General features: G+C 44.4%; 1 protein-coding gene across 1 annotated transcript in view; it reads left to right on the forward strand.

Annotated features, from left to right (window-relative positions):
• The window catches only part of LRP1 (LDL receptor related protein 1), a 321,217-nt gene that overhangs the window by 178,850 nt on the left and 123,059 nt on the right, over nucleotides 1–19,308 (forward strand). Inside the window, 6 exon segments of the mRNA XM_080996568.1 lie at nucleotides 3,503–3,725; nucleotides 4,763–4,952; nucleotides 11,775–11,918; nucleotides 14,341–14,577; nucleotides 15,089–15,269; nucleotides 17,898–18,120. Of these exon segments, the coding sequence (XP_080852694.1) occupies nucleotides 3,503–3,725; nucleotides 4,763–4,952; nucleotides 11,775–11,918; nucleotides 14,341–14,577; nucleotides 15,089–15,269; nucleotides 17,898–18,120 (1,198 nt within the window).

The raw sequence follows: 19,308 nt of genomic DNA on the forward strand, positions 1-19,308 counted from the left end.
CACTGCTGGAACAAACTGAAAATGCTGTGGGAAAACATAAAAGGAAGTTCATGACATTGTAGCTCAGTATTGCGTCTATGCATATTTGGTTACACAGATGTTTATATTTCATCACTGACTTTGTAAGAAAGGGTAGAATCATCTTGTGCTCAGTTCATACAAGCATGCATAGAGTTGACCTTGAGCAGATCCAGAGCATGCATTTCCTCTGTGCTGGGGTCTTGCAACTGCATATAGACAAGGCAAAGTGCTCCAGTTCAGTCAGGTCTTGGTAGCTTATATCATCTTAGAATCAAGGAAGGAGTATTTGTTACCTGTTGTCTCCTTCCAGGCACATGTTTCTGCTTTCTGCCATGTTGCTCTATGTAGCCTTCCCCTTCCCTCACCACCTCCTTCACATTTGCCCTCAAGGCTCAGTTCTCTTACCAAACTTGTCCTCAGCACCACTGGCACACCTTACTAGTATTTCATTGACACCTGATTGTGACTCATCATCCTCTGGCCTTGTTTCTCCCTGGTTTGGCTAAAGTAGGTTGTTGTAAGCCAGGCTTCCTCAAACCCGGCCCTCCAGATGTTTTGAGACTACAATTCCCATCATCCCTGACCACTGGTCCTTCTAGCTAGGGATCATGGGAGTTGTAGGCCAAAAACATCTGGAGGGCTGAGTTTGAGGAAGCCTGTTGTAAGCCCTCTGCACAGAAATGGGACCACATTTATGTGCTGTATGATACTTGCTGCAAGACTGGCATTAAAGAGATGCTAAATGCTGCTTCTATTCAGCAGCAGTCATAAGAGTAATGGAATTCAGGATGATGGTGTGGCTGGAGCGCTGCAGAGTTCAAGACCCATCGGGAAGGGAAGTTGGTAACTGTATATTGTACAATGCATATGCAAGAAAGAAAGTTTCGTGGCATCCCAGAAGCAGTGAGAGGGGGCATTTTGTAGGGGAGGCATGAGATGGTGGTGAGGGTGTGTTAACCTATCCACTGCCTGCCTGCTTGGTTAGGCTCCCTTGAAACCCAACCAGCCACAGCTGCTTTCCCTCCTCCTGGTAGTTTCAGGTGCACATTTAGAAGCTGGATGGGGGAGTACTTTGAGGAGAAGTTTCAGGCATTCAGTTCATTGTATTGCACTTCAAGCAAAAGCAAAAAGTTTATGCTGTGCTGATGAGGCCTTACAGTGCAGTCCAAACCCCCTTTGTTCTGGGCCAGAGTGGGTTTACATGAATTGGGCGGGGGAAGCATTGAAACAGTGACACCCTGCCTCTTCTCCTATCCTGATTATCCCCTTAGCACACTGATCTGCAGAAAAGCCAGAGGGGGTGGGGTGGATAATGTCTACAGGTAATGCTAGGCCCTGTTTCCGTAAGTGTTTTCTTTAGGGAGCTTGGTAGGTAGCTAAATCTTAAGCACATTTACTTAGAAGTAAGTCTCATTGATTCTCCGTGGGGCTTACTTTCAAGTATTTAATTTTTAACTCAAGATCTATGTACAATGGGGATGAGATCTTCACCATTTGAAGATGAGGGCACCAGAGGGCACTCAGATACTGTGTAAGAACGATTCCAAATACTGATGCTCCCTTTGTGTCAAGCTTGAGGTCTAGTAATCCGAGTGCCCTTGAGGGCCTTGTGGTAGATGGATACGGTCAATCTGGCCTTCTGATATCCTTGTCCTAAACCCAAATAAATTGCCTTTAGCACTGAAGCAAAGAAACAGGAATGTGTGTATAAGTATGTGTTTTGCACCATTTTGTATCAGGTTGGCTGCTCTCCTGAATACTCAAGAAGCCTCCTTCTGCACTTGAGGTGTTTCTTTCCAGTGTGGATGATAGATAACGGTATTTAGAAATGGGTGTTCTGTGGCCAAAGCATACCTTAGTCTGCCACCTAGTGTTTACTTTGGTTTTCTGTTAGGTAACATGATATAACACCCCCCACCCCCGTGTTAGGGTTTTCAAAAAATAAAAATAAAAGAAATGTGTATGTTATGTTGCTCTAACAATAGTTTTTGCACTAGTGGGTTACTGGTGGGGAGGCTTAAGGGGATCTCCTCCCTGCTCCTGCGCATTTTTCTCGGGCAAAAGCACGACACCAAATCTGTACAGTACTTCATTTTAACTTTTCCTGGCAGCTAGCTATACCATTTTTATTTTCAACATTCAGTTGTGAAGATTGGCAGGTAGAACTGATAGGAGCTGAATGAGCTAGCAGTCCCTAGTACCCTGCTACCTAAGTCCTCTCATCCAACCCCCAAAGGCCAAACTGTTCAGAAGCAAGGGTGTTTTGCAGTGACGTCTTCAGTGTGCATCCCATGCACTTGAGGAGAAGCCTCATTGGACTCAGTGGAATTTCCATACAAGCCAAACATACACAGACAGAGCTAGACAACTTTTAAAACCATAGGAGTGCAGGAATAGTTGAAAAAACTCAGAACCTATATATTTCACTTCTTATGCATTTTAAAGTCACTTGCGTGTTAATCATGACAAAATAGGTTCCCAGCTTCATGTTTTTTTTAACAAAGGAGATCTTTGGAACAATCCAAATCGTGGTGGGGTAGAGCTGTGCATCCACTGCTGAATCCAAAGGTCTTCTGCTCTCTCTGTCCAAGGGGAAGGAGGGATGTATTCCCCTCTTTTTTCTTTTCTTTTTGCTGCACCAGCTCCATATTGACTTAGCCGACAAGCCCAATGATTGGACCCTTGGGTATTCACAAAGCTTTGGATCCAGTAGATGTAAATCCACTAGTGTACTATCTGGGTACACTCCATTTTCAGGGCTCCTTGTTCTCACTAGAATAAAGCTTGGGCCTCTGTGATGGCATGCCATCCACCCACGCTTCTCTTGAAGGAGGCCGGTGGGGAGACTACATGCATCCCACATGTACCCCTACCCTTCCACCATCATTGTAATGGGAGGGTTTAGGATTGCTGTCAATCTGTTTCATAATCTTCCCTTCATTGGATGGGATTGGAGACTCATTACCACCATCCCGTTTTCAGAGTTTCAAGTCCCCTGTGTGACTGGACTGCTCCCTATAGACTTCACTGAAGTCTCACTCTAGAAATGAGGCAGGCTCATTTTGTTTTTAAAGTAGTACATTGCTTAAAGACATTAATTAAAAGAGGAATGTTGGATCTGGAACTTCTCAGCTAATGAACTTGTGCTCTGGTGGTTACTGTCCTGGTAGATTTTGGTCCATTAATGGAAAGAACAGCTTTGAAGCTGGATTTCATTTACAGCCTGATGCAGTCCATGTTTAACCAAAAGGAAGTTCAGCTCAGTTCAATAAGACTTATTCCCATACATGATTAATTAAAAGTATTATTATTATTATTATTATTATTATTATTATTTATTTGACTGGTTTCAGTGCATTCAGTAGGCCTTATAAGTAGCCTTAACCTATGAGTTTGTTTAATTAAAACATGCAGACCTGAGGTTAATTGAAAAGATTTTTTGCTTGAAGTCCTCCTCACCTGCTTCTCTGCTTTCTTGCAGGAAGGTTTTCTTCACCGACTATGGACAGATACCGAAGGTGGAGCGCTGTGACATGGATGGGCAGAACCGCACAAAACTGGTTGACGCCAAGATTGTCTTCCCCCATGGTATCACCTTGGACTTGGTCAACCGGCTGGTTTATTGGGCAGATGCCTATCTTGACTACATCGAAGTGGTGGATTATGAAGGAAAGAACCGGCACACTATCATTCAGGGCATCCTGGTGAGTTCTCCTCTGGAGATCCTGCAGCAGGAGTTATGGAGTCCCTTGGAACGATGGGATGGTTAAGCCCATCTCTGGTTCCTTCTGGTGCACTGCTGTCTTTGTGAATATCAATATCACTAACGGCTGTGCTTCTAACTTATCCTTCAACTTACGTTGAGAGATACCTAAATGTAGCAATCTAACTGCAGGCTTAAGCAAACTTTTTTAAAATTAAAGAGATATTAATTAAAACTTTTTAAATTAAAAATTAATTAAAATTATTAATTATTAATTAAAACTTTTTTAAAATTAAAGAGAATTAAAGGCCTGGGTTGTGAGCTGGAAGTTCTGAGTTCCTTAAACAAGATGACAGCACTGATGTTCAGCACAGTGACATTTGCTGCATAGAAACAAAGTGATGTCAGGATTGTAAGCAATGTGGATGAGACACAAGAATTCTAAGAGATCTGAAGGCCATTGGACATGCTCTGCCAACTGAAAGCACAGAGCAGCCTTCCTCCAACCTGGTGCCCTCTATATGTTCTGAACTGCAATTCCCTTCAGCCTCAGCGAGCATGGCTAATGATCAGGGATGATGGGAGTTGGAACTCCCTGCCTATTGAGATCAAGCAGGTGCCTTCATTGCACCCTTTCAGCACCTGCTAAAAACATTCTTGTTTAGACAAGCCGATCCAGGTGCTTAGAAAGCTGAGATAATTTGAATCTGTTTTAGTATTTTAACTTTTTTATGGTTGTGCTCCCCCCCCCGATGTTATTGTTTTATCCTTTTGTAAACTGCTTTGTGTGTTTTTTTAAACAATCAAGCGGCGTTTAAATTTTATGAACTAAATAATAAATATATAAATAGTTGAGCAACCTCTGCGCAGCACCAGCTTGGGGGAAGGCAGGCATAAATTCAGAGCCATAGTGTGCCATAATTGGAGAGCAGGTACAGCGAAGAAGGGGACCAGAAGGGGAAGGCCTTCAGATGTGTAAGCTGCAAAATAAAAAGCAAAGTGATCCACACACACAAAAATCACATTTGTGCCCTCTAGATAGAGCATCTCTATGGCCTGACCGTCTTTGAAAACTACCTGTATGCCACCAACTCAGACAATGCGAATGCTCAGCAGAAAACCAGCGTCATCCGTGTTAATCGATTCAACAGTAGTGACTTCCAAGTGGTGACCCGGGTGGATAAGGGTGGAGCTCTTCATGTCTACCACCAGCGACGTCAGCCCACAGGTATATGGGGAGTGGGTTTTGGGTAGCGTTTGGAGGGAAAGAAGTGGGATGTCCTGGGGCTGAGGACCAGTTGAAGTGCCCAGCAAAACTGTTGTTGGTTTGCTTTGTCGTATCACCTTGATGTTTGGTGGTGGAGGTCTGTGTTCATTGTGAAATAAGGTAATTCTCTTTGGGAATGGTGCCAAAATAACACAAACACATACACACACACAAACACCTCAGCAGTGCTATGTGCATAATTAAAAGTCATTCACGATGTCACACGAGACTCCATCTAGAAATATCTACATTACATTCTAACCAGAGGACTTAGTCCACTCTCTGCATCCCATTCATTGCTTCTGTATCTATTCTTCTGTCACAACTACCATCAGTATGGCATCAGATTGAGTAATCAGTTTATTCTTGCATTCCATGTCCTGCTCACTTAGCATCACAGAGAGTGGTCCAGCCATCCTTCCTGCATCCTATTTTATCATCCATATCTGGTCAGCCCGTTCTTGAGGCCAGTTTTTTAATTATCCACATAGCATTGGTCTGCCTAGTCTCTCTGCCTTGGTCATATATCCTCAGATTGATTGAACTGCCCACCCTCCTGCTGTGGTTGGTTGTATAGGTGGTTCATTTTTATCAGGACTCTACTGAATGGCAACAAAGGAATGTCTTGCCACCCTGCTTTCTCATTATTTTCATGTCCATGAGGTTGTTTTTAGCAACAGGTTCAGAACAGTGTGCCATTCTGCAATACTGCCTTATCTGCAGGCAGCTACTTAATGATCATTTAGAAGGTGATGTATTCACACATACTTTCCCTCTCTCAGGATGGGAAAGGTTGTCCAGTGGCGTAATCTGCTCAATTATAAACCAGGTTTGGAAGATTATCTATATAAAACTGATTGGTTTAATTTGAGAATAGAGCTTAACACTTGCTAGATTTCATCTAATGCCATCTGTGGTATCAGAGGGTAGGTTGTTTAAGATTCCGTACAGTTCTTAGCTTTGTCACTGCCAGATGCAGAAAGAGGATCTTCCTCACTGTTTATTTGATTGCCAGTTGTCTCAAGCTAGAGTAAAAATATCCTGCTGATACGTTAAAGAAAAGCACTAATTGGTCTGACCTCCAAAAGTTAGGGGGTTTTGCTTTTTAGGAATGGCTTCAGGATAACAAATAAAGCTGCTACATTTTTAATTATGTTAGCTATGCCATGGGTGGATTCTGTTAAGTGCTGGAGGAGGAGGAGAGGGGAACACACAAGTCTGAGGCTTGCTGCAGCTCAATCTGTTCAGTGATCTGCCCACCTTGTGTGCATTATACCAGGAGAAAACAGGATGACAGAGCATTCCAGACTGATTAGTGCTTGAGCCCTAAAACAGGACAAGGGAGAGAGGTGTTAAGGCTATCTTTCTTGCTAAAATGTTTTTATTGCCAGTAGAAATTTTATTGTTGGAAGTGGGAAATTCTGACCGAAACTGACTATTTATTCTGACTATTTATTTGGTTTCTGCATAGAAAGGTGGTACATTGCTGTCCTTTGCATTTCATGCACATGCACATATTTACTTACATCAGCATCTGATGAAGTGGACTTTAGCTCATGAAGACTTATGCCACAATAAAGGGCAGTTCTGAACACATATACTAGGGGGTAAGCCCCACTGGAAATAATGGAACTTGCTTCTAAATAGACATGAAAATACAGTATTTGCATTGTACTGTGGCACCCTCGCACCTCTTTCCCTGGCTCAGGCTGGCAGCAGCCACGGCATGCAGAGCAGCCCGAGCTGCCCAAGCCTCCCCCCAACCCCAAACGCGGACATTTCCTTTAAAATGTAAACATCCGCCCAGATGGGCATGTTAGCTCCCCCCCCCCCAGACATGTCTGGGTTTCCCCGGATGTATGGCAACCTTATCTAATCAAACCATGAGTGAAAGCTAAGGTTTGTTCCTAGCTTATCAGTAATGGTTTGCTTGGGAGAAACAAACCACATGTGCTGGTTTGCACATAATTCTAAACCAAGATATGTGGTTTGCTTCACGTTGCTTCAGGCACAATTAAAACAATTACAATCAAAACAACCACACCTCTGGTATTTATAGCTCTGAGCAATGAGTAATGGGGGTAAGCCCTTATCCTTCCACTCAACAGCCATAGACTTTTATGAGTTGTACACACATCTCTTCTTGTTCTGGTTTCACAAGAAGGTTGGCAGTGGCTGGTATTTTTCCTGCTGCCTCCCACCAGGTGCTTCAAGAATGCTAATTAGTTGGTATATTAAAGGGTCATTTTGCATTATTTCCCTTTGGATTTAAATGGTTGTTAGTTCAGCTTAGCTGTTGTTTCCAGTTAGCGGCAGCAGGAACACATGATGTAGGTCTTAAAAGGTTTAGCAGCAACTTCACCCAAGGACGATTAAGCACCTCCTTCACCCTAGCAGATCTAATGCGAAGTGTTACTGCTCACCAAAAATGCATAGGATTCTCTGCTTACCAAGAGCCCAAGCATGTAAATGCCCACCTTTCTGCCTGGCCTCATTGGTTGTACTCTCATAGCTGCTTTTCAAAGTCCCCCTTTCTGGGTCTTGCACATGTCCCTCACGCTCATTCTTCTCTATACAACTGTTGGCCTAGCGCCTTTTTGCCCTTCTAACTGCCTGTTTGTTCACGGCACCTGCTCTCATATATCTTTGCACCCAAAGTTTTGTTTGAATTCCTCCCAAGCAGTTGCCCTTTCAGTGAGCTGCTGTCATGTAGTGGCAAAGAGAAGGAACTTTACAGTATAGAACCTCATGTTAGAATGTCACCTCTGCCATGAACTCCCCAGGTGGCTTTAGCTCGGTCATCCTGCATCAGCTTCAGTCACCCCATCTGCACTTTGGGGATAATAATGTTCACCTAGCTTGCAAGAATGTTTTAAGAATCACAACAAAATAATGGTCTGGATCTAGACTGAGCGGGAAATCTACATAGTGCTAAGTCACCACAGGCTTTCTGCTTGTGCAACAGAGTGTTCTCCCCCTGTGTGCCCCCTAAATCTATTCTTGTGACTCAACTCTACAGAGCAGATTTGGGGAGGGTGCAGGGTGCATGCAGCGGATGGAGATGGGGAGGGAGTCCAGTTGCGCAAGGAGAAACCCTTCCCCTGATGGAATGATGGTGACAAGAACTATCTATCATCTACCTACCTACCACCTATCATCCATCTATCTATCATCTATCTATCCAACCAACCAACCAACCAACCAACTCATCTGACTGGGTTGTCCCAGCCACTCTGGGCAGCTTCCAGCAAATTAAAACAACAATTTAAAAAATTAGGGCTCAGTTCCAGCTGATTTTATTTCCTTGGGGGGGGGGATATTATTTACAGAAAGTATATTGACAATCTGACAGACAGTGAACTGGCATAATTAGTGATAGGTTAGTTGTGATAGGTGATAGGTAAGCTGTTTGAACTTAATTGGTTGGACTTAAGTCATGAGGACTAACTCATGCCATTGTTTCTATGGGACCTAAATTCAGCCAACTTAGTCTGGATCTAACTCAATTCACATGAAATCCTTTGAACACCTGAAAGCAAATGCTTCTTTATTTATCTACTGTGTTTATACACTTAACTCTTGTTAGTGCTTCTTCATGACCCAGCTCAGCGCTGCCCAGTGCAAAAAATGGCAGACCCTCTTCTTGTGCTTTGTCCAGCGGCTGCTTGCCTGCTATTGTTGTTAAGATGCCCAGAGTGCCTCTCTCTAGTACAGGTCAATCCAAACTAGGGGAGAAGGTGGGGAGGACATCTGGAGGGAATACAACATGCTGCCTGCTTATGATATCAGGCAGTGGTTTCCTTTGTACTACAGTGTTCAGATCTGTGACAAACCCATGCTTCCCGAAACTAGAGGTGAAAGGTTTTGAGTGTGCCAGCCTCTGAATGGATCATGGGAGCAGTTTTTGGACTTCTCACAGGCATCTGGTTGTCCGCTGTGAAAACAGGAAGCTGGACTAGATAGGCCAGTGGCCTGATCCAACAGGGTTCTTTTTATGTTCTTAGTCTTACACACAGCATTTGTATATTAAGGCAGTGACCATTTCGCATGGAAGGTTCCGGTCCCAGGCCTCATGCATAAGTGTGCTGTGCCCCATTAACACCCTGCCCTGCCCCCATTATGCCCTCCATTCTGCCCTCTTCTGGGTCCAAAAGAACCTGTGCGTCAGCGATCGTGCATCAACTGGACGCGCTTAAAATGGTTACCTCCTATATACACCCAATAATGTAAAAGTGTTACTATGGCAAACAGGTGTTCAGAAATACATTTGTCATACAGGTACACTAATCACAGTTGGGTTTGGCCTCAGCTTCCTACAAACCAACCTTTGGAGGGCCCTTGCTTAACAGAGAAGGGCCGTTCAGACCAGCATGCCATTTTGTGTGTGTGAAGAATTAAGATACTTTGTGCATTGTCCTAGCGTGCAGAACAGCAATATAAGCTTGCCTGGAAGCTGACCACATCTTGTCTGAAACCTCGGTGGTGTGTGTGTGTGTTCTAGCTCCCCCCCCCCCGCCTGCTTCAGCAGCACTTCAGTTCAGCTTCCTCCAGCTCCTGTTACAGATGGTTGTCATGTTCTCTCAGAAGTGTGTGCACTGGTTGCAAAGAGCCTCATGTATCACTTTTAATTCAGGTTAACTTACTGGAAATTACTTCTAGTCTGTCCAGCATTTGAGTATTGGCTGTTTCTGACCTCAAATCTAATCACCCAGTCTATGCTAAAACCTGATAACATTAGCTGTGCCCCAAGTGGGCCCTCTTGAACATTTGGTTATCTCCCAGCAGCTCTTTCACACACACACACACACACACAGAGAGAGAGAGAGAGATCTCAAAAGCGGTTTCCAAAGAGAACTCCGCAGCATATGATTGATTGATTGGTTGATTGATTGATTACTGCCCTGCAGAAAAGGAAAGAATTAAGCAGATGTGGCATCTTGAAATATTAATGGCTTCCTCCAAGGGCTGTTCTTGCTTCTTCCCCAGAGCAGATATATTTGACTAGGTCACAGTGCTCCCAGGAAAATCCTTGAACGGTGGCTGAAACTTTTTCTGGCGCTCAGTGGTGTGCTTCATTCTCTCCCCTCCCCATCAATCAGCATCCTGCACTCTTCCGCCTCTCCCCCCAAAGCCCTTCCATTCATTGTACTTAATCAGTTTGGGTGTTGAAAATCCTCTTAGAGCCTTCGGTTGGCTGCTTAGGATTCACTGAACCATTAAGCTAATTGGCAGATTTCAGGGAGGGAAGTTTCTGTATCATCTGGGATGGCTACCACTCAGTGTATTCCCTAACTCAGAGCTTTCCAAACTTTTCATGTTGATGACACCCTTTTTAAACATGCATCATTTTGTGACATGGTAATTCAGTTTTAATAGCAAACCAGAGGTTAAGCTAACCCCTTTCCAGTTCTGGGAGGAGCATGGGGAGCGTTTACGCGACACACCTACATACTGCAGCCAACACACTAACATGTTGTGACACACAGTTTGGAAAGCTCTGCCCTAATAAAGCCAGGACTAAAATGGGTGGGGTTGTGGCATTCAGGGCCCTCTTAAGGCCAGATTTGAGAACTTGTGGGCCTTCAGATGTTGTTTGTTGTGTAACCATACCCATGATACGGGTTCCCCACATGCTTCTTTTGACCTGGGTACAAGGCTGCATGGGATGACAGCCAGAAGTGCCCCAAACAGGATGTACGTTTGATTCTCAGATCCTCTTTCTGAGTATCTGTGTAATGAACTAGGCAGCATCTTGTGCAACAGTCTGGAGGGAAGTGTGTCACATGATCATGCATCTCACCAAAATGAGCCAGCTCAGTTAAAAGAAGCTGCAGATCATGAAAGCACAGTTCAAAAGTTGAAAGGAGCATCTTTCCTAACAATTCTTGTTAAACCTATTACTATTAGCTTAAAGTTGCTGACTCTGAAAATGGTTCTGAAGCCTCAGTTGGTGCAAAATGCAGTGGTCAAAAATTAGACTGATGCCTCTCAACTTTGATCATATGTCACCAGTCTTAAATGAACTCCAGTGGCTGCCTCTTTGTGTCTGATCCCAATTCAGAGTGTTGGTGCTTTTGCTTAAAGCTCTTTTAAAGCTTAAGAACCAAGTGATTGAGCTACCCTGCCCACACAACACCATCAGCCACTGATGCCCTTCTCCCAAATGCCACCTCCATCAGAGGTGAGTTTTGTTAAAACTCATGAGAGGTGTGTGCTTTGTTCCTGTTGTTTTGTTTCACCTTTTCCCCTATTCGGGAGTTACGCCTGGCACCAATTTTGCTGTTTTTCAGATGCCAGGCAAAAACTTTTACAACATTTTTACTAGCATATATAGTGGTGCTGTGGTCTAAACCACAGAGCCTAGGGCTTGCCGATCAGAAGGTCGGCGGTTTGAATCCCTGCGACGGGGTGAGCTCCTGTTGCTCAGTCCCAGCTCCTGCCAACCTAGCAGTTCAAAAGCATGTCAAAGTGCATGTAGATAAATAGGTACCACTCCGGTGGGAAGGTAAACGGCGTTTCCGTGCGCTGCTCTGGTTCGCCAGGAGCTGCTTAGTCATGCTGGCCGCATGACCCAGAAGCTGTACGCTGGCTCCCTTGGCCAATAAAGCGATATAAACACATACAGACCATCATACACTTGACATTTCTCCAATATGACCTTGCTGTTCATACTTGGGGCATGTCAATTGCATGCTCACGGATGGTTTTAAGAATCACAGTGGAAGATAAAAGATGTAGGCTGTGTAGTTAATAAACTGTATGGACTTTTCTTTGTTGCTGCAGTGAGGAGTCATGCCTGTGAACAGGACCAGTTTGGCAAACCAGGTGGCTGCTCTGACATCTGCCTCCTTGGAAACAGCCACAAGACCCGGACATGCCGGTGCCGGTCAGGATTCAGCCTAGGCAGCGATGGAAAGTCTTGCAAAAGTAAGTGGCCTGCAGACACTGAGGCTGGGGTGAGGTGGGGAGGAAGCTTTGCCTTTCAGTTTTAGTCAGCAACAATTTGCCTGAATGGTCTCACCCTGTGAATCATGGTTGTCAGCCAGCATATATTATACAAAGGTGTTTGGTGAGACAGGGTCACTTATGCATCCTGATGACAAATAGGGAACATTATGGCGGCAGAAGCAAAGTCGAGAGTGGGACCGATGACTGGTGAACTTATTCAGGGCAAAGAAACAGGGGAGAGACTTGGAAACTCATGACAGAATCCTAAGATTTGAGTATTTTTGGTGGAGTTGGACCAACTCTGGATGAATCCACCACCACTTCACCCTGTGCCATAGCATGGCTTTCCAGCAAAATAAGCAAATATATTATGCAGGAGTCAGAAGGTAGCACCATTTTATCACGGCATTGTCCATTTGTATCCTGATTGGTGCTAGCAAACCCACCACAACAGTCTTGTGGGGAAATAAGTCTTGGCCCCAAGCTCCCTGTTGGCCTGGAGGAAGAGCAGCACAGAGGGAGTGCTAGAGGGGCAGTTGGGAGCCCAGATCTCCCCACTGAGCTCTCTCTCTCTGGGTTGCTCTGTGTGTGTGTGTGTGTGTGTGTGTGTGTGTGTGTCCTGAATGTGCCAGCATTATTTCATGAGCCTGTGGCTTATGGCCTAATGGCTCTTCTCCTTATGGGAAGCTGATGCTTTTAACATTCCATACATGAGGTAGTAGGCAAAGGTCCTACCCAGGCATCCTACCACCATCAGATCTGCACTAAAGAAAAGCCCCAAGTGACTTCTGAACTACTGCCTATGTGATCTGGGTGCAAGGGAGCAGAGGCACACATGAAATCAGCCCCAGCTAGAGTTCCCGCAATACCAGATGATGCAATGTGACAGATGTACTGTATGAGCCAATCTGTTTGTGGATATAAAGCTGCTGGTCCAGAGTCCAACTTGTGGTTGGTTTTAGACCAGGAAAAATCCTTGCACAAGAAGGGATACGGGTTGCCAGATAAATACCACAGTGTGAAAAGCTGTTAGTCACCAAGCATTTGTCCTCCTCCTTCTTTTTTAACTCATCAGTTCAATGGAAAAGGCCAGAACCTGCAAACCTTTCTGACCTCCAGTTTTCCTTCAATCTCATAGATACTGACTATGCCCTAGAGGCTGAAGACCAAGCAGTTGGCTGGGTTTCCTTGGCTGTAGACTAGGCACAAACAGATTAAGTTTAGAAGTGGAAGGGAAAACGCTTAGCAGCCCGAGTGAACAAATGCTCAGTGGTCCTCATGATTCCGAGCAAGAGCTTGTGGATATGGGGGCAGTATTGCTGAAAGATAGTAAATGCAGCGAGGGCTCACAAGTGCCTTGCCCTATAGCTCCTATGAGGCTTCCAAATGTATAATTTTAAAATTCCTCTCTTTCCCCCCCATCCTAGTAACATTAGGCCTGTGATTTCCACATGCAGATCAGTAAAACAATTTCACATGATGCATTCCACTTAAGGGATTGTTGTCCCAAAACGTGGACAACTTTCTACCTCTCTTTACAGGCATTGCTCCATGCAGTATGCAGTCACATGGCCAGCTACCTGCCCTTAACTATCCTTCTGTTCTTACCCAAACATGCCAAATGTAATTGTAGCATATAAGCCAATTGAAGTATATGACTCCAAATGTCATATACTTGACATTTGTTGTTTTTGGTGCTGTTGTTTTTGTATGTTGGATTATTTGCTCTCTAGGGCTGGTGTTTAGCTATTGCTTGCTTACGATTTTAAGCAGCATGGGAGAGAATTTGCAGCTATGCAGTCTTCCAATGCAAAATATGCAACAGTTTGCAACAAGGAAATGAACTTGAGGAATCAAAACAGAAGTTCAAATATATGCAGGTGACATTGTTTTCAGATAGCTGCTTTCTGGCTTAGCAAGCGGAAACTAGCTCTGGTCCTCTCTGCTTCCCCTGTTTTCAAGAATAGAGATGACTACTGCTTGTCTGTTCGTGGTTGTAGGTGGAAATTAGATGCACCATACGGAGGCTGACTTTAAAAGGGGATTGAACAAATGATGGATAAGCCTTTCAGTGGCTACAGATCATGATAGTTATATGCAGTCTCCAAGTTTTAAGAGGCAAATATGCCTCTGAATACCAGTCGCTGGGGAGCAGCAGGGGAAGAGTGACAGTTGCTTTCGTGCCTTGTTTGTAGGCTGCCCAAAGGCATCTGGTTTGCTGCCATGGAAAACAGGATAGTGGGCTAGATGGACAGTTGGGCTTATTCAGCAGGGCTCTTCTTATGGGTTTTAGTTTGGTCATTGTGGAAGACAGGAGTGCCCAAGCTTCTAGATGAGCTTCAGTGCAAATCAAAGTTAGTCTAGCTTTGTTGTTTTGATGATTCCCATTGTCATTTTCCAGAGCCAGAGCACGAGCTGTTCCTTGTTTATGGCAAAGGTCGGCCAGGCATCATCCGTGGGATGGACATGGGGGCCAAAGTTCCTGATGAGCACATGATCCCCATTGAAAACTTGATGAACCCCAGGGCCCTGGATTTCCATGCAGAGACTGGCTTCATTTACTTTGCTGACACCACCAGCTACCTGATTGGGCGACAGAAGATTGATGGAACGGACAGGGAAACAATCCTGAAAGATGGTATGTACCCCTTTCATCCAGGCAACAGTCTGCTTCAGTATGCTAGGTGCTGGTCTGGTTTCCTTGTACAGTCTGTGTGGGGCTTGGAGTAGAGAGAGCGAGGTTCAAGTGCCTACTTACAAGAAAGGGTAGAATTTGGATTTTGGTACACAATTTTGCTCAGAACGTAGGCCAGCTGATGGGTGTCAGAAAAGTGCACAGCACAGCACAGATTGTACTATTTTCACGCATAGATTTCTTTATGTTTTTTCTTGGGTACCAACCCGAATGTTGTGTTCTGCTGCTGAATCTCTCTCTCTGCATCTTTTGCAGAGTAGGTGTGGTCTGCACATGTGTGTCCATCATGCCTCGTGCCTTGTCTGTTTCAGTAGAAATCAAACCAAAGGAGTACATGGCACCATTCATATGGCTGTGTCACTTTCACTTCAGTTCTCAGTTTCTGATGCGTCCCCATCTGCCTGGCTTGCTTTTGTTTTTGCTGAGCATGATTGTTGATTTTAACTCCTTCTAGGCATTCACAATGTGGAAGGCATCGCTGTGGACTGGATGGGGAATAACCTCTACTGGACTGATGATGGGCCCAAGAAGACAATCAGTGTTGCCCGGCTATCAAAGGCTGCACAGACCAGGAAGACTCTGATTGAAGGACAGATGACTCATCCTCGAGCCATTGTGGTGGACCCCTTGAATGGGTGGGTGTCACCATGCCATTCCAGTTGAATTCTCTGCCTAACCTATTTCAATGAATTGTTCTAATAGGGAAGGGGAGAATCACACCACCTTGAGTTCCTTGGAGGAAAGATGGGATATAAGTTAAATAAACAAGCTGGCCAAGAGGAATAAGATAGGCTGAACAGCTCCAAGCTTGTGAGAAGTATTGTTGCACACCACCCCAGTCTCTGAGCAGAGTAAAATTTCAGGGGTTCCAGGCACGCTTACCCAAGGTCTGTGTTTCCTTTTGGAAGCGAGGCACAGTGGAGTCGATGGTGTCTTTACAATACAGTGGAACCTTGGTTGTTGAATGTAATCCGTTCCGGAAGACCGTTCGACTTCCGAAACGTTCAACAACCGAGGCACAATTGCCAGTTGGTAATTGCAATGGATAAAATGGAGAAACACACCTCAGAAGACATTCAACTTCCGAGGCACATTCGAAAATGGAAGCATTCACTTCCAGGTTGTCGTTGTTCGAAAGCCAAAACATTCGACTTTTGAAGCGTTCAACAATTAAGGTTCCACAGTATATGGTTTATTTATACATATCTACAACCTGCACCTATGATGGAAGGGTTCACAGCATTCATAAACAAAGAGGGTCTTGCTTCTCCCATAGCTGCAGCCCTGGATTCAAACAGTCATCAGCCATGACTCTGACCATCTTGCTGCATCTAGCTTGCTGCATTTTACAGACTTCCACCATTACTAGACTGCAACCTTTTTTCTCCTAGCTCACATCATGGTCAACATTGAAAGCCCAACCCTAAACACTACTCTACTTCAAACTCTGGCCTTTGTCTTTCTAACTAACTCAGAGCTGGAGGAGGGGCTGCTCCCTGTCTTGTCTTTCTTAAGGGCTCATCTCCCAGGCGATTTCCGGACACGAGAAGCTTACCTGGCTTATATTCTAATACTTGCTTAATCTAGTGTCTGACATCTGGTTTTAACACTCCAAGCATTGATTAAATTCTAACATTTACTGAATCCAGGAGTTTAGGGTGTCTAGCACCCGCAAACTCATAACAGTATATACCTTCAGCCCCAATAGCAAACCTTTCTTTGCCTGCTGACTGCAACTTCTTCAGTGTCTTGCATAAAGGAATTCCTGGCAGTCGCGGCCTGTTTTTGACTAGATTATGCTAGGCCTGGATTTGTCCGGAGCTGTAGCCCTACGTTCCAAATAGTGTCACTCACATGTTTGTGCAGTTCACTGAGCCTCTTGCATGTGATACGGGCCAGAGAGTTTTCACTCACCAGGAGGGAATTGTTTTGGTTCGTTTCCTGCTGCATCGACTCCCCAAAGACTTCAGCTCAAGAGTTCATTCTGTTTTCGCACTGGTGTCTCTAGGGCTGCCAGTCCCTGGGGGATTAAAAGGCCACATCCTGCTCTTAGGAGCTGCTCAGACAGGCCCAGCAGGGAGTGGAATTGCAATGTGTACACACTCACAAGCTCTCTCTCTTGAGTCAGGAAGCACAGTGGGTGGGTGGGGAAAGGCAAAGAGGGGGGAATAAACTTTAATTCCATCAGATGAGCTGTTTCTTCCTTGTCCCTATCACTGTTATCAATAGTGTGTGTGTGTGTGTGTGTGTGTGTGCGCGCGCTGTGATTATTCTCCATCACTCCCTTTCCTCCACCCCACCTGCTCAGCTCATCAGACAGGGTTCAATAATCTTAATTTCCAAGTATTTCCAAGTCTCGATGCTGGTCATTCAGAAGAGCCAATTGCTGTGCCACCTGACCTTTCAAGCTTGCATGTGTCTGTATCTGTTCGTGCAATGCTTTTCCAAGACAGTACAGCGCAATGTATCTGGCGAGGATTGAATTAGCCATGCTCTGCTTGGTTAATATGAATAAGTGAGATGTGCAGGGCCCAAGTAGGTATTTAAAGAGAACATGTTCCTGAGGAAGGGAGGGGAGAGGAGAACCCTGTCACTCAGCATCTTCTAATAGAGAACTTCTGCTCTTGAACTTTGCCTCTGTACTTGTCCTCTCAGCTGCCACTTCTGCTGCACTAGTTGGCATAAATGGGAGGGGGGCTGTCTTAAAGCCATTTGCAAAAGAGTTATTTGAAGCAGCATCTTGTCCCTTCTCCTTTAAACTTCAGAGTGAGCAGGTGGGCAGAGGGCGTGTCTCCCAGCCCCTGACACCACCTGCCCACCTGCTTAAAGGAGGGGGAGAAGGCTGCTGTAAAAGACACCTTTGTCAAATGCTTGAAGACAGCTGTTTTAAAGCTGTAAAGTGCTGCAAAGAAGCAATCTCCCCTCTCCTTTAAACAAGTGGGTGATAGCTGGGCAGGTTAGATAACTTCTTTACAGACCCCTTTGGATAACTGTGTGCCCCTGCCCCAGTTGGGAACCTCTGTGCCAAAAGTGTAGCCTGGTTTGCTGGGTGGTTTTGCAGCTAAATGTAGATGAGACTTTGTGAAAAGGAATGCAGTACACTGTGGGGTTATAGTCTCTCTCTCTCTCTTTTAATATATTATAGAATGCAATTTATGTTTAATGTGTTAAAAAGAAAAGAAGAAAATGGAGAAACAAAGGATGCAGAACTTAAGCATAATTGGTTTTTCTTTTCTCCTCTATTTTTGTTTTTGATACATAAGGTGGATGTACTGGACTGACTGGGAGGAAGACCCAAAAGATAGCAAGAGGGGAAAGATAGAAAAGGCTTGGATGGATGGCACCCACCGCACCGTCTTCATCACCTCCAAAACTGTCCTGTGGCCCAATGGACTGAGCCTTGATATTCCGGCTAAGGTGCTGTACTGGGTGGATGCATTTTATGACCGGATTGAGATGGTTACGCTGGATGGCACAGAACGCAAGGTCAGTATCAGCTCTGCCTCTGCCTCTCACACTGGGGCATATTCCTGCCCTTTTCTTCAGTTACCTACACCTGCTCCCTCTCTTCTCTGCCCAGTGATTTCATGCAAGGCTCAGGCACCTGTTTGCCTTGTGTCTCTGAGTTGTTTGTAAGCTGTATTTGTTCCCTTTCTCTATCTCTGGGCTTGAACCCATATGGAGAGTAATACATATTCCTCTGAATGCTTTAACAGCTGTAGCATATCTAGCAAAAGGCACACCCCTGAAAGTGTGGGAGGATGGGAGGAGTGTAAAATTTTAATTGCTGGAGGTGTGTGCTTTAAGGATGAGGGTATAGCCTCTCAGTGGAAGGAAAGGTGGTGGGGTCCCTATAGTGGGGAGATCCAGATTTATAGTATTTTGAAGACTTGGGGCATTCAGAGTGGTTCTTTGGGAGGGAGGGACTTATGACACACCTCCCTGTAACATCTCAGGTACCATCCAATAGGTTGTGTGTAACTCTAGTGCAGCTGCCATAATCACTGCAAAACATTCATGGTGTTTGCCCTTGCAGAGACGAAAACATCTGCTTACCAGCTACTTCAGTTTGCAACTTGAATGCTGGTGAGCAGCAATTTCCGCATGATGAAAGTACAATGTTTGTAATAGTGCAGCATGGAATTCCATTTGCTGAAATCAGTGGACACGATGAAAATAGGTTCATTAATTTCAGTGGGTCCGTTCTGAGTAGAACTCACTGAATACAACATTATATTTATTTACATTATTGCATTTATCTTTTTTTTTAAAAAAATAATATTTATTGATAATTTCAGGATTACAAGAAAAATAAAAAACAAAAAACAACACTACAATACAAAAAAGAAAAAAAAGAAAAAAGAAAAGCACAAAATATAAAAACCAATACTACAATACAGCAAAAGAAAGTAAAAAAGAAGAAAAAAAGGGGGGAGGGGAAACACAAATCCCAAATTGCATATCCATAATTTCCATTTGCTTGTTTCATTGACCTCCTCACACCTCCCTTTTTGTATTCTAGTTTAGTAATTATTTCAGCAAATTGTTTCCATCTTTCTCAATTTTTTTATATAAAATTTATTTTAACAATTTAACCTAATAGTTAACTCAACAAGTCCTTTCCATCTTTCCCCATATTCTGTTATTCAAATTACCTTAATTTATTTAACCTTA

The sequence above is a fragment of the Podarcis pityusensis genome, assembly GCF_964106645.2.
Source record: "Podarcis pityusensis genome assembly, chromosome: 2".
Classification (NCBI taxonomy): Eukaryota; Metazoa; Chordata; class Lepidosauria; order Squamata; family Lacertidae; genus Podarcis; species Podarcis pityusensis.